The following is a 13,557-nucleotide window of genomic DNA, read 5'->3' as shown; positions in this document are numbered from 1 at the left end:
TGCACGTTGTGCACCTGTACCCTAGAAAAAGTATAATTTAAAAAAAGAAGAAGAAAGCAAAAGGAGAGTATCAAGATGCAACAAAGTAACAGACTCTTTCACAGAGTCTCAGAAACAAACAAAAAGATAACCAAAAACACATCTGTAAAAGTAAATGAGAAGAAACTGCAGAAGGCCTTGCCTGACTCATAGGAGGGTCCAAGCAAGTGGTTCACTACTCATCCAGCCGCAGTTCCCGTACAAGGATTCTCCTCCTGCCCTGTCAGTGACAATAAATTTCACTCCGGAACGGTAAGGTTTTTTACAACAAGGCACTCTGTTTCAAAGGAAATAATGTAAGCAACACATACAATGCACACACTGCTATGAAAAGAAATGCTTGCTATATCCAGGAAAACTTCAATCCCAACAAAAATGAATATAATCCAAACGAGTTTATAATTTACATTTGGCTTTGGAATATAATTTTTTTCAGTGAGGAACTTCCAAATCATATTTTCTCAAGCCAATAGTAAAGTAAGGGAATCCTTTAACTACCAACCAAAAGATCATCAGAAGTGATCACACAACTTAAGTCAAATCCTGGCAACTTGATTGACTTTCCTGGAATGTGGATTAACTTAAAATTACATGACTGTGATCGTTTTTACATTTCATTTTGCCCACAGAACACAGCTGTGCTTTTTAGGAGAATGTCCTTTTGTTGTTTTTTTATAATCCTTTGAGTCACACATATCATGAAATAATGAATCCATAATTCCTCCATCTTGATTTATACCTTTACATGAATAGTTTTATAAAGATTTAGGAAGAAAGCTATGTAAAATGTCTTGTGACTATCTAGCACACTAAAAACCATAAATCTATTTTAATGCACTTAACTGAATATTAAATTTTAAAATGGTGAGGAAAAAAAGACCATAGAAAGATATGTAGTAATAATCTCAGAAATCACCATCTCAACCCACCTTCTAATTAGATAGACAAGGAAACTGAGAGCTAGGAAAATTAAGGGGCTTCCTTCCTGCTATCTAGTTAGGAAAAGATCTAAAGTTAAATTCATGTTTTTTGGCACCTGGCACACTAATGACACCACATACAATACTGGGTTCCCTTTGATATGACACATAACTGAAAGAAAACCCAAAAACTGTACACAAATCTATGTTTACTTTTTAAAAAAATTGCCAAGTATTGCCATTGTTTTGAACAAAGCACTTACAGGCTTATACTATCTCTGCCACACCAAAAAAACCTCTAACCATATTGGAATATTGGGAAATATTCAGCTTTTAAATACTTGTACCAGTTTAATGATTTTTAAAAAAGAAAACAGTAATAGATCAATTAAGCCTTTCCATGGGACACAAAAAGCCCCTGAAATAATGAGGAAACTGGATAGGAGTAACTCAAAGAACCTATGCAGGTGTGGCACTCTTGGCAGGCTGCTCAGCACCAAAGGCAGAAGTGATCACAAGTGTGACTCGATTCATAATATTAAAAGAAATCAAAGGAAGGCAAATCTAAGAAAGTCTGGTTCACTGATTTCTGTCAATTAACAGACCAAGTCTACTGCCTTTTGAAGAGGCCTCTGAATCCAAAGAAGCTCCCAACACTAGTAAGTTATCACAGTGCTACCTTTTCATATCAAACTGATGTCCAGCTGGAGTGTAGAGCATGCCACAGCCATAATGCAGCTGTGGAAATGTGTTCCATTTGACTCTGTCCTACGTGATTAAGGAGAGGACATGCTGCAGGTTTAGGAGGAGTAAGGAGCTCCCAGGCAGACCTCACAAGTACCAAAGTGTCACTCTAGGAAGTTTCATTTACATAACTTCACATGACCCAGGCCCTCCACCAGAACTACTCTCTTACTTCTAGTGTCTGTAGTCCGAAAACTGTGAAGTGAAGCAGAAATGAGGACTTACTGTAAGGTAGGGAAGAGCTTTCTTCACTTAAGAAATTTGCACCCAATCAAACAAAACTCAAGTTTGTGCCATTTCACAGCTTATTACAAAATTCTGCAAAATATTCAATTGTCACTGAATAAAGCACTTAGTGTAATAGGAAAACTGCACCTAATTAGTCACATGAAATCCTAACCAAAAAATACCCTAAAATAACCTAAAATAGATTTCCTCTTATAACACAAGTAGTGTTATAAGTTTTCAAATGCTTAATTTTATTTTTACTATACAGCTACAATTCATGCAATACGCATATTTATGTGTAAACATTCTTCCTGAAAAACGATGTTTTGTAGGTAATCTATTCATTATTTGCATACATTTTACATAAATCACTGCACAAAACAGAACGATTAATATTTTAATTACTTTGTTTTCACATTTAACCAGCTGCACAAATTCAATGTAACTATTAATGGCGGCAGCCAAGCAAACAGAATTTCTTATGCCTAAATAGATAAAATGTATGTGCACCAAAGAATTGAAAAAAATCTGATAAAACTTACTTGCTACTCCTGATGCAAGTCCATAAAGCAGTCCTCCCCCATCCGACTGCTGAGGGAAAACATGGGCTCCTGGAGGAGGTGGCTTTTCTTGTCTGATAAAGTTATATAATAAGGTCTTCACAAGTTTGCTGGTATATGGAAGACTACACAAAAAGGAAAAAAAATCAAACTCATATTTATGGGAGTCATCTAATTCTGAATAACAATACAGAAATAATTCTGCCATTAACACTATCTGTTAATATAAAAGGGCTACTGGCACAACTCACAGAAATTGAGCACTGCACACAACAGTGAAGACCATGGGCTTTGAGAGCAATTTTGAGGCTTAATCCTTGCTTTTCCTCTTATCACATCATAAGATATTGATCAAATTACTTAAATCCTTTTTTTCTGCAGCAGGGAGAGACAAGGTCTCACTATGTTGCCCAGGCTGGTCTCAAACTCCTAAACTCAAGCGATCCTCCCGCCTCGGCCTCCCAAAGTGCTGAGATTTCAGGCGTGAGCCACCGTGCCCAGCCCACTTGAACTCTTGAACTTCAGTTACTTTATCTATATTCTGTATAACACTGTGAGCTATTATAAATTTAGTGCATAACACATTATCTGGCAATTGAAGGGAAGTAGTAATAAAGAATCAGTAGAAAAAAGTAAGAATTTAAAAATAACAATAGGACTATACTTTTTAAGTACAAACTTATTCAATTATTCAATTGGTATTAAACTAATTCCTGCAATCTAGAGTAAACTTTTTAACAGATTCTTTAACATACTATTGAGCTTTTTAAATACGGTTTCCAAGATGAACCACAAAAATAAGTAAAGAACATATTACGGTTTAAATATTTAGCACCACAATGATACTATAAAAACCTTACTTAGAAAATAAGAACACTAACACCCTCTATGTCTATTTTTAAAAAGCAACGTGAATACTCTGGCACTATAAGGAATGAAGTTCACAATCTTGTTTTAGCAAAGATGCACACAGTCCCACGATGCCAGCACTACTTCAAACCATGGTCATTCTGAGTGTCATTCTGAGTGTCTCTGTCAGAGAGGGTTCCAATGCAAACCTCTGACTCCAAAGCCCAGGTCCTTTCCCTCAGTGATTTTCAAATATGTTCAAAGAACATACATGCCACAGGAATAATCAGGGTAGCAAAAAGAATATGAAGAAGACAAAGCTCCCCACTACCTGAGAACTTTCCTCAAAGGTACTTTATTTGGATGTGTTTTACATTTTTAAAGTTTTGTGAAGATTATGTTAATACAAGGTCAGGTATGTGCATGTGTGTTGGTTATTTGCATCCACACCCTCTAGGAGATCGTAAGCTTCTGCTCAAGAGCATAGCCCCACAGTCTAACATGCGTGACACATGGTTAGCACACAGCAAATATTTGCAGGCTCAAAGAAGTAGGAATAGTCAGCAAAGAGATTGTTGGAGAAGTCCAAAGAGAGTGAGGGGGCATAGATCACAGTTGTTTCAAAGGGACTGCTGAGAAGAGGAAGATGCAAAAATAATCTGAATAACAAATATGACTTGACTGCTTAAACATAGAGAGAACGAAGGAGACAGAAGAAAAAGATGATTTCAAAGTTTCAATTCTACGAAGCAACCACTGGAGAAGGTAATGAAGCTAGGGGACAGGAAGAACAGGGAGGATGGGTATATGGCACAGGAAAGCCGAATGTGGTTCCCTATGCACTGGGTTTAAAGAGACAATAGAACGAATAGAGGAAACACCTGGTTGGAGATATGGGACGATACTCAGGTAAGAGGACAAGACTGGAAAAACAGATTTATACAATGAAAAAACTAGACATACTTAAAGTAGAAACATACCATGGACCTCGCATCAAATACTTGTGGCTGATGCTCTGTCGCAAAACTTCTTTGTGGAAGAGTTGGCAGGAAAGGAAAACGACCATTGTTGATACAGCTTCTACTGATATTTCATATGTAATATCTCTGAAATGGAAGAAAAACAGAGTAATAATCACTTTGGAAGATTAAGACACTATTCTTTTCTAAATGAACTGTACCTTTAAAAACTCAAATCTAAATATTCAGTATTTTCAGGTTACTGAAAAATATTAATACGTTTAATATAAAAATTAAGTCAAGCAAAAATATTAAACTCCTTCCCTGTCGTTAGCTGGTGTATTTGGGTTAGTTATCCCTTTATTTCCCTATTTTCCAGTTCCCATCTCCTATTAAATGACAAGTCTATTTGTGTATAATGGAAATAGTTACCAGCAGTGTTCTGTTTTGAAGATCCACTCTAGACCTCTACGTTCATTTCTGTTTAGTGATAATACAGAGACAAATACTCAGATTGCAAAGCTGAAGAGAGGGTAGGGCGTAGGGAAGAAAACAATGCCTTTTCATGTTGACGATCACTTTACAGTCAGAACAACAACATACCCTAGATCTTGTGTCTCTAGTGCCTACCTTTCTCAAGGTCAACTTTGCATGTTCAGCAAAATATTAACAGTAAACAAGTTATTCCTGTTTTATTAAGCATATTTTGATTATGAAGGGTTACTCTGTCCTCTCAAGATCATAAATCCCTTTGAGAAACAAGTCTTAGATCAAATAAAAAGATTCGGCTGAACAGAAAGCACACAGAGGAATAAAGGCATCCAGAAATTTCCAGTTACTGCAAAAGTTTAAACAGGATTATAATGGAGAACATGTTAAGACCAAGGAAGTAGAAACCTCAACAACACAGCAAAAAGAGCAATAGCACCAAAAGAATACTAAAATATTTTTATAAAAATGAAATAATTATGAAAAACAAAGAAAAATACTTAACACCTACTTAAATGAAAGCTCATTAAACAAATTAATGATGACTTGATTCTAGAACTGGAAAAATTTAAATTCTACCAGATATCTTAAGGAGTTATTATTGATAGAAATATGTTTAAAACGCCAGGCTCGGTGGCTCACGCCTGTAATCCCAGCACTTTGGGAGGCCAAAGAGGGTGGATCACCTGAGGTCAGGAGTTTGAAACCAGTCTGGCCAACATGGTGAAACCCCATCTCTACTAAAAATACAAAAAATTAGCCGGGCATGGTGGCGGGCACCTGTAATGCCAGCTACTCGGGAGGCTGAGGCAGGAGAATGGCTTGAACCTGGGAGGCCGAAGTTGCAGTGAGCCGAGATTGTGCCATTGCACTCCAGCCTTGGCGATAAGAGCGAAACTCCGTCTCAAAAACACAAAATAAAGAAAGAAAAAAATGTATTTAAAAATGACACATAGGAAAAAGAAAAACACAACAGACCCGTGCAATTAGCCTTATTACATGTTGAATAAAGCTCAGCTCTACTCAGAAATCTGACTTTTAAAGTATTGTAGAACAATCTCTTTCCTGAAATTTCCATAATCACTGTTGTAAAAATTAACCTGTAAAAAGCAATTCTTGGGCATGGTGGTGCATACCTGTAATCCCAGCTACTCAGGAGGCTGAGGCAGTAGAATCGCTTGAACCCAGAAGGTGGAGGTTGCAGTGAGCCGAGATTATACCACTGCACTCCAGCCTGGGCAACAGAGTGAGACTGTCTCAAAAAATAAAAATTAAAAATTAAAAAAATAAAATAAAGCAATTCTTGTATTTGTTCTTCTTTCATGAATTGAATGAAAGACAAACTTGATGTTTCATGTCATGTTATGATTTACTAATGATGATTTGATTTGGGTGCTCAGAACTCCCAAAAATTTTGTATCACAATAATCATTCATTCATAACATAGCCCACGCCTGTCTGGAATCCATACTCAATAGTCACCTGGCTAGGCTTTTCACTTGGGTCAGAGTTTAAAGCCAAATCCTGATGTAACAAATACTTGGCTGTGAGTTAGAGCCTATTTAGATAGGCAGATGGATGACTACGTCCAATACATTTGCAAACGTATTCTGTCTTTTTTTTTCTTTCTTTTTGGAAACAGGGCCTGTGTCTGTCACCTAGGCTGACACCTAGTGGCACGATCTTGGCTCACTGCAACTTCCACCTCCCAGGCTCAAGTGATCCTCCTGCCTTAGCCTCTCGAGTAGCTGGGACTACAGGCAGACACCACCATGCCCAGCTAATTTTTGTCTTTTTTATAGAGAGGGCATTTTATCATGTTGCCCAGGCTGATCTGGAACTCCTGTGCTCAGGTGATCTGCCTGCCTGGGGCCCCCCAAAGTGCTGAGATTACAGGCATGAGCCATCGTGCCAGACTGCAAATGTATTTTGTCATTGCATCAATAATAAAGAATCAGCTGTGGTGGTTTACAATTTAACATCTTACTGTATGCCTCAGATCTAGAAACAAATTGTTTTACTAAATTGTTTTAGTTTTGTTTAAACTAAAATCTATGACTACTAATAATTACTAGATCTAATAACCTTAGGGAAAGAATATGTATTTAGAAAAAAGTGTTGTTCTCCTTCAAAATTAACTGGGCCAAACACAATCAGAAGTGAGAGAACAAAAAAAGTGTTAACCTTGGATCATCCTCTCTTACCACGGAATTCTATAAATGTAGAAGAATGAAGAGTAGAGGGTTTGATGCTGGGAGGTAAGGAAAGCTTCCAGCACATAAGAATACTGAAGCAACATGACAATAAGAGTCACTCACTCCAAGCTAAAAACCCATTTCCCCAAATTCCTAAATAGAACCATGTGTGTCTTCCGTAGGCCCAGAAAAATAAATAATATCAAATTGCTTATCACACAGTATTTTTGCTCATATGTTGTTCAACAAATATTGATTAAAAATTTATTCTTACTATGTCTAGACAGGCATTATGCTACATATTGGGGACATATCCATCAACAAATAGACAAGGCTCCTGCATTTATGAAGCCTACAGTTTAGTGGAAAAAAGAAAAATCAAATAATAATCACTCCAAAAAGGACTATAAAGGAAAAGAACAATAACGAGAGGATTGCAGGACACTCGGATATTAACTATGGGATCAAAAGAAAGCGTCTCTTAAAAAGTGGCATTTAAAACCTGAAGTATGAGTGGCAATTACTTACAAATCTTTCTTACTAGAATATATGAGACTCTAGCTAGAGAACCTTTCATTTATGCTGTTGTTTATATTCTCAACTCTAGTATATAATGGGTACTCAATGGATAAGTAAATGGAAAGATGGAGGGATCTTTAGTTGACTGGAAACTTATCGAATACCGTCCTTAATAGATCCATCAGCATAGCCTACAAGGCATATATAACTTAGAATAGCAAAGAGGAAGAAGAATGCTGAGGTCAGGTAATATGTTTTCATAAGCACAAATGGAATATTCATTGCAACAAAAATGTAAAGGGAATTTCATGAAAGAAGGATCCAGAATGTTATTGACTGGCTTACAGCTATCCTCTGTTGATTTTGCCTGACCAACATCCACCTACTGTTCTTCTGGCAAAAGCAGCCCTTTTGTCCTGCTGAGAACCTCCCTCCCCTCCATACATGTGGATTGGATGGGGCACGACTCTGCCTCCTGGTGATCCACGTTTGACCAATAAATATGGTCCTTGTCAAAATCCTTCCCAGCACTTTTGGAACTATCAGAAAAGAGGCACTCTCTCCTGAGATTGTGAGTGCTAAAAACCAAGTATGGATAGAGCTGCTACTGGTTTTCTCTGTTGATGGATCCTGCCTGAGAACGTAGCCAATCACAGCAGTGACAAGAGATTGAGGACATCACAGCAGTGACAAGAGATTGAGGGGGAAGGAGCAAAAAGGAGAGAAGAAAGAGAGGGGTCCTAGTGAAGAGTCAGCGGAATAATCAAACACAGAAAAAGAAATTACTATGAAATCCGGCAAATCCCATGAAAGAATATGCTATCTGTATTAGGAACACAGAGATAACAGCAACCAATTCTGCCTGGGGCAGAAGGGAAATGCTTCACAAAGATGATGATATTTGAGCAGAGGAAGAACAAAAAGAAGGGGAAGGGCATTAAAGTGAAGAAACCATACAAAGGCAGCCACAAAAAGGTCTGGTAGTTTTGAAGGAAAATAAGAAATTCAATATTGATCAAACAGATTAAAAGAAGGTGGGAGAAAGGGGTGGGAGCAAAGGGACTCGAACTGGGAGTTGAGAAATTAATAAAATGGAAAACGTATGTATATATTGGAGAAGTGAGATTAAAACAGTTATTAAAAAATCAAGAAACTATTCAAATAAATTTAAAAATCCAACCAGGCCAGATACAAGATAAACTTTGAAAGATAAATAAATAGCATTTCTCCTTAGCAGCACTAACCAACAATAGTAGGTTATCAAAAACAAAACAGCATTTTGCAAGACTGCCAGAATAACTAAAATGTTTGGAATAAAATGTTTTGGTCCTTCATAGGACATCTATGAAGAAAAACATTTAAAAAGGACACAGTGGATGATCTGAACAGAATGACAATACTATGAAGATAATAATTCTACCCAGATTAATACAGAAAGTCAACGAATCACAACCAAAATTCTCACTGGACTTTTTTGAGGAACTGCATAAATTGACTCACTTTTATGAAATAATAAACAAATAGCCAAGTCAACCTTGACAATAAAGAATGAAGAGGGGTACTTTCCCTACTGGATATCAAGCCACTCTACACAGCTGTAGTAAGAAAAACAGTATGGTATTTGTACAAAAAGTAAACCAAAGGACCCCAATTGATAATTCAAAGACAGACCTGTGTATATATGGAAATAATATACAATAAAGATTACTCCACAAATCAATGGAGAAAAACACATTGTACAGAAGATGGTAATGGGAAACACCTCTTTTATTTCATAATGACAGATCCCTACACTTTACAACATACTCAAGACCTACTACAGAAGACTTAATGACTTAGATGTGAATAAAACTAAAGTTGACAGAAGGAAGTGTACAATAAGTTTGTAACATAAGCACAAGAAAGGACTTATTAAATAAAAGCCTAAGAACACAAACCACAAAAGCAAAAATTACACATTAAATTACATCAGAATTAAAGATTACTGCTCAGCAAATGAATCCCTGGACAAAGTTAACAGGCAGATAATAGACTGAAAGAAGAACACGAAACTAATATCAAGACTATTACAAATAACTCCTGCAAACAACCAATAAAAAGGCAGGAACTCTGCTAGAAAAAAAAACCCAAAAGATATAAACAGGCAATCTGAAACAAGGTGATATGTCCCTATGCCCTAGAGAATGTATTATGTGTTGCCAGGCATGTGGTGATATAAAAACCCTCATGCTCTGCTGATGGGAATACTGACCAGCATAGTCAGTTTTAGAGAACCTATGTCCATTCACACAGACACACAGACACACACGTGTGCATGCGCATGTGCCAAAGAAAAATCCACAGAGATATGTCTGAGGAATATAGCAGGCATCCTCTAAAATGACCCCAATCACGTCTGCTTCCTGCTATTCATGCCCTTGTGTAATCCCCTCCCGTCACAGAATACAACAAAAGTGAGAGTTATGTCACTTTGGAGAGATCAGCTTACAAAATAACTACGATGTGTGTTGAGTAGTCCCTCTTGCTCTTCCGTTTGCTGGCCAGTTGCCTTGCTGTAGGCTAACATACTGAGAGGTCTACGTGGCAAAGAACTAACGGAGGCCTCCAATCAACAGCCAGTGAGGAACTGAGGTCCTCAGTCCAACCCTTGAGGAGCTGAATCTTGCCAATAGCCAGATGAGAGACCTAGGAAGCAAGGCGTCCCCCAGCTGAGGCTTCAAAACATCCATTATTTGTGGGCATGCAAAGTTGGAGGCAATCCGGGTATAACCGAAGAATTAAATAAGTAAAATGAGGCGGAGCCACACATGGAGCAGAAGCAGGTTTTTTTTTTTTTTCTTTTTGAGACAGAGTCTCGCTCTTGTTGTCCAGGCAGGAGTGCAGTGGCGCCATCTTGGCTCACTGCAAGCTCCGCCTCCCGGATTCACGCCGTTCTCCTGCCTCAGCCTCTCAAGTAGCTGGGAATTACAGGCGCCCGCCACCACGCCCAGCTAATTTTTTTGTATTTTTAGTAGAGACGGGGTTTCACTGTGTTAGCCAGGATAGTCTCAATCTCCTGATCTCGTGATCCGCCCGCCTCGGCCTCCCAAAGTGCTGGGATTACAGGCATGAGACACCACACCCGGCTCACATGGAGTAGTTTTAAAAGCCACAGACTAGATGTTCACTTTGCATCACAAGTAACTCTTAAAAACAGTTTTGAGAGGAAAAAAGTAAAAAAACAGAATGAGTTCTATAACACGATTCTATTTACATACATTAAAAATACATGTACACATACGAATAACATTTTGTACTTGAACATATATATGTAGAAGTAAACATATTAAAGACATTAGAATGGCTATCTATGGGAAAGAAAAGGAAATAGGGAATGGAGATAAAAGAGAATAAATGAATGGATGAACATTAAATGGAGGAAAGGACAGGCCTTACAGGAGCTGATGATGATAGTGCTAAAGAATGTGACAAACTGACAAATTCAACCCTATGTCTGATGAGTCTAAAACCAGGGCTTGTGGGATGAAAGGACGCATAAGAGGATGGGGAACATACTGATGTGAGAAAATGTTTAAACTAATCCAGGAAACAAAAGATGTGTGCAATAAGTCATTTGGGGGGGACATAATGAGGACATCCACTAAAACAGTGACAACATGAATGAAAAAGCAATCAGATTTGAATAACATTTAACAAAATAAAACTACTACCACTCAGTGACAGATCAGACACTTAAAACGGGCAAGACAAACAGATTAATCAAGAAAGACTAAGCTTTCTAAACGTAGCACCCAGAGATGGTGATGCCATTAACTAAATCAAGAACACAGGAAATGGAAAATTGCCATATATATAGTCAACACTCATTATTCACAGATTCTGTATTTGTAAAATCACCTATTCACTAAAATTTATTTGTAACCCCCAAATCAGTATTGCAGCACTTCTGCTAACTGAACTAATCTACATTAATTTTCTAACTTGCACCAAAGAAATCCTAGACCAAACTTCATGACAAAAAAATAGAAAGTAAAAAATTCCAAATGAATTCACAGATAAATTATACTATGACAAAGATGTTAAAGGCTGGATGTGGTGGCTCACTCCTGTAATCCCAGCACTTTGGGAGGCTGAGGCAGGTGGATCACAAGGTCAGGAGATCAAGACCATCCTGGCTAACACGGTGAAACCCTGGGAAACTACTAAAAATATAAAAAATTAGCCGGGCACGGTGGCGGGCGCCTGTAGTCCCAGCTACTCAGGAAGCTGAGGCAGGGGAATCGCTTGGACCTGGGAGGTGGAGGTTGCAGTGAGCCGAGATCACACCACTGCACTGCAGCCTGGGCTACAGAGTGAGACTCCATCTCAAAAAAAAAAAAATGATGATAAAATGATAAAATAAAAAGCAAGGTCTGTATTTCCCTTGTGTCACTGAGGGTGGATGTGGATGGGGTATTCATGAAAGAAGAGTGGCCACGAGTTGATAGTTATTGAAGCTGAGTGACAAGCACATGGAGTTTCATTATTCTCTCTATATTTATATGCTTGAAATTTTCCATAAATTCAAAAATATAATTTAAAAAATTGACTATTTATGAAGTGACTGTAGACCATGAGTTTGGGGAAGTCAGGAGCCTCTCTTATTCCTAGCTCCTCCCACAGTTCCCAGAAAATAGTAGGTATTTAACAAATATTAGAATGAATGAACCATTGAAAATTCTGTACTTAAATCTAATTTGCTAAAGGTGTCTCCTTTGAGAAGCTGAATATGTTCTATTAGCACTATATTAGTTTTACATTGCTGCCATTATCAAATCATCACAAATGTAGCAGCTTTAAACAGCACAATTTGTTATCATACAGTCCTGGGAGTCAGAAGTCCAGTACAGGTCTCATGAGCCTAAAATCCAGGTGTCGGCAAGCTGCATTCCATTCTGGAGGCTCTAAAGAAGAATTCATTTCCTGTTCATTTGGGTTTTTGGCAGGACTCATTTCCTCGTGGTTGTAGGACCCAGGTCCCTGTTTTCTTGCTGGGTGTAAACTGAGGGCACTTCTTGGCTTCTAGGGGTCACCATATCCCTTGGCCCATGGATCTCTTGTTCCATCTTCAAAGGAAGCAAGGGCTTTGAGTGACTCCTTATATCACATCTCTCTGACCCACTCTGCTTTGCTCATTTAAGGACTCATGTGATTAGACTGGGCCCGACAGGATAATGAATGAGTCTCTCCATTAAAAGGTCTTTAACTTTAAACACATCTACAACATCATTTTTGACATATAAGTTATGTTACTCACAGGTTCCAGGGATTAGAGCATGTACATCTTTGGGTTTGGAATGGCATTAGTCTGCCTACCACTAGCACCCAGTAAGAATCAGATGATGTGCTAACTTTAGTAAGAACCAAAAATTTGCCTACCAGCCAGCATAAAAATATTACTCATTGTTATACTATCTGCCAGATTAGGTGGGGAGGTGAGGATAATAAAAATACAGTCATGGGTCCCATAACAATATGTCAGTCAACAATGGACCACATATATGATAATGCTTCCATATTATGCCATATTTTAATGTACCCTTTCTATGTTTAGATATGTGTAGATACATACTTACAGTGTGTTACAACTGCCTACAGTATTTAGTGCAGTAACATGCTATACAGGTTTGTAGCCTAGGAGCAACAGGTTATACTATTCAGGGTAGGTGTGTAGCAGGCTATAACATCTAGGTTTATGTCAGTACACTCTATGATGTTTGCACAATGATGAAATCGCCCAACAATGTATTTCTCACAATATCCCCATCGTTAAGCAATGCATAACTGCATACACAATGAAGCACAGCTTCAAATGGTAGCAAAGGTATAAATATTAAAAATAGCGAGAACAGAATGATTTTGTGGGGAGAAGGGGGGCAAAGATGTCAAGAACCTAATTTCCAATTTTTGTTGTCTGAGGATAGTTCTTATAACCACAAAGCAAGGGAAAATTTAAATACACAGGGCAAAAATATTCAGACAAGGATAATGACCATCCCACAGCTGCCCACCCCAC

General features: G+C 38.0%; 1 protein-coding gene across 4 annotated transcripts in view; it reads right to left on the bottom strand.

The window, feature by feature from the left end:
* DYM (dymeclin) overlaps positions 1 to 13,557 on the bottom strand; it is a 395,506-nt gene that overhangs the window by 275,453 nt on the left and 106,496 nt on the right. For all 4 annotated transcript variants that reach the window (XM_032152347.2, XM_058438379.1, XM_032152351.2 and 1 more), the window contains exons 7-8: positions 4,321 to 4,446; positions 2,474 to 2,616 (exon numbers count right to left, since the gene is read on the bottom strand). In XM_032152347.2, coding sequence (XP_032008238.1) covers positions 2,474 to 2,616; positions 4,321 to 4,446 — 269 coding nt within the window. The remainder of the gene's footprint in view (positions 1 to 2,473; positions 2,617 to 4,320; positions 4,447 to 13,557) is intronic.

Source organism: Hylobates moloch, unplaced genomic scaffold (genome assembly GCF_009828535.3).
Source record: "Hylobates moloch isolate HMO894 unplaced genomic scaffold, HMol_V3 SCAFFOLD_5, whole genome shotgun sequence".
Taxonomy (NCBI): domain Eukaryota; kingdom Metazoa; phylum Chordata; class Mammalia; order Primates; family Hylobatidae; genus Hylobates; species Hylobates moloch.
Note: the sequence above shows the minus strand (reverse complement) of the source record. Positions and strands in the feature narration are given on the sequence as shown.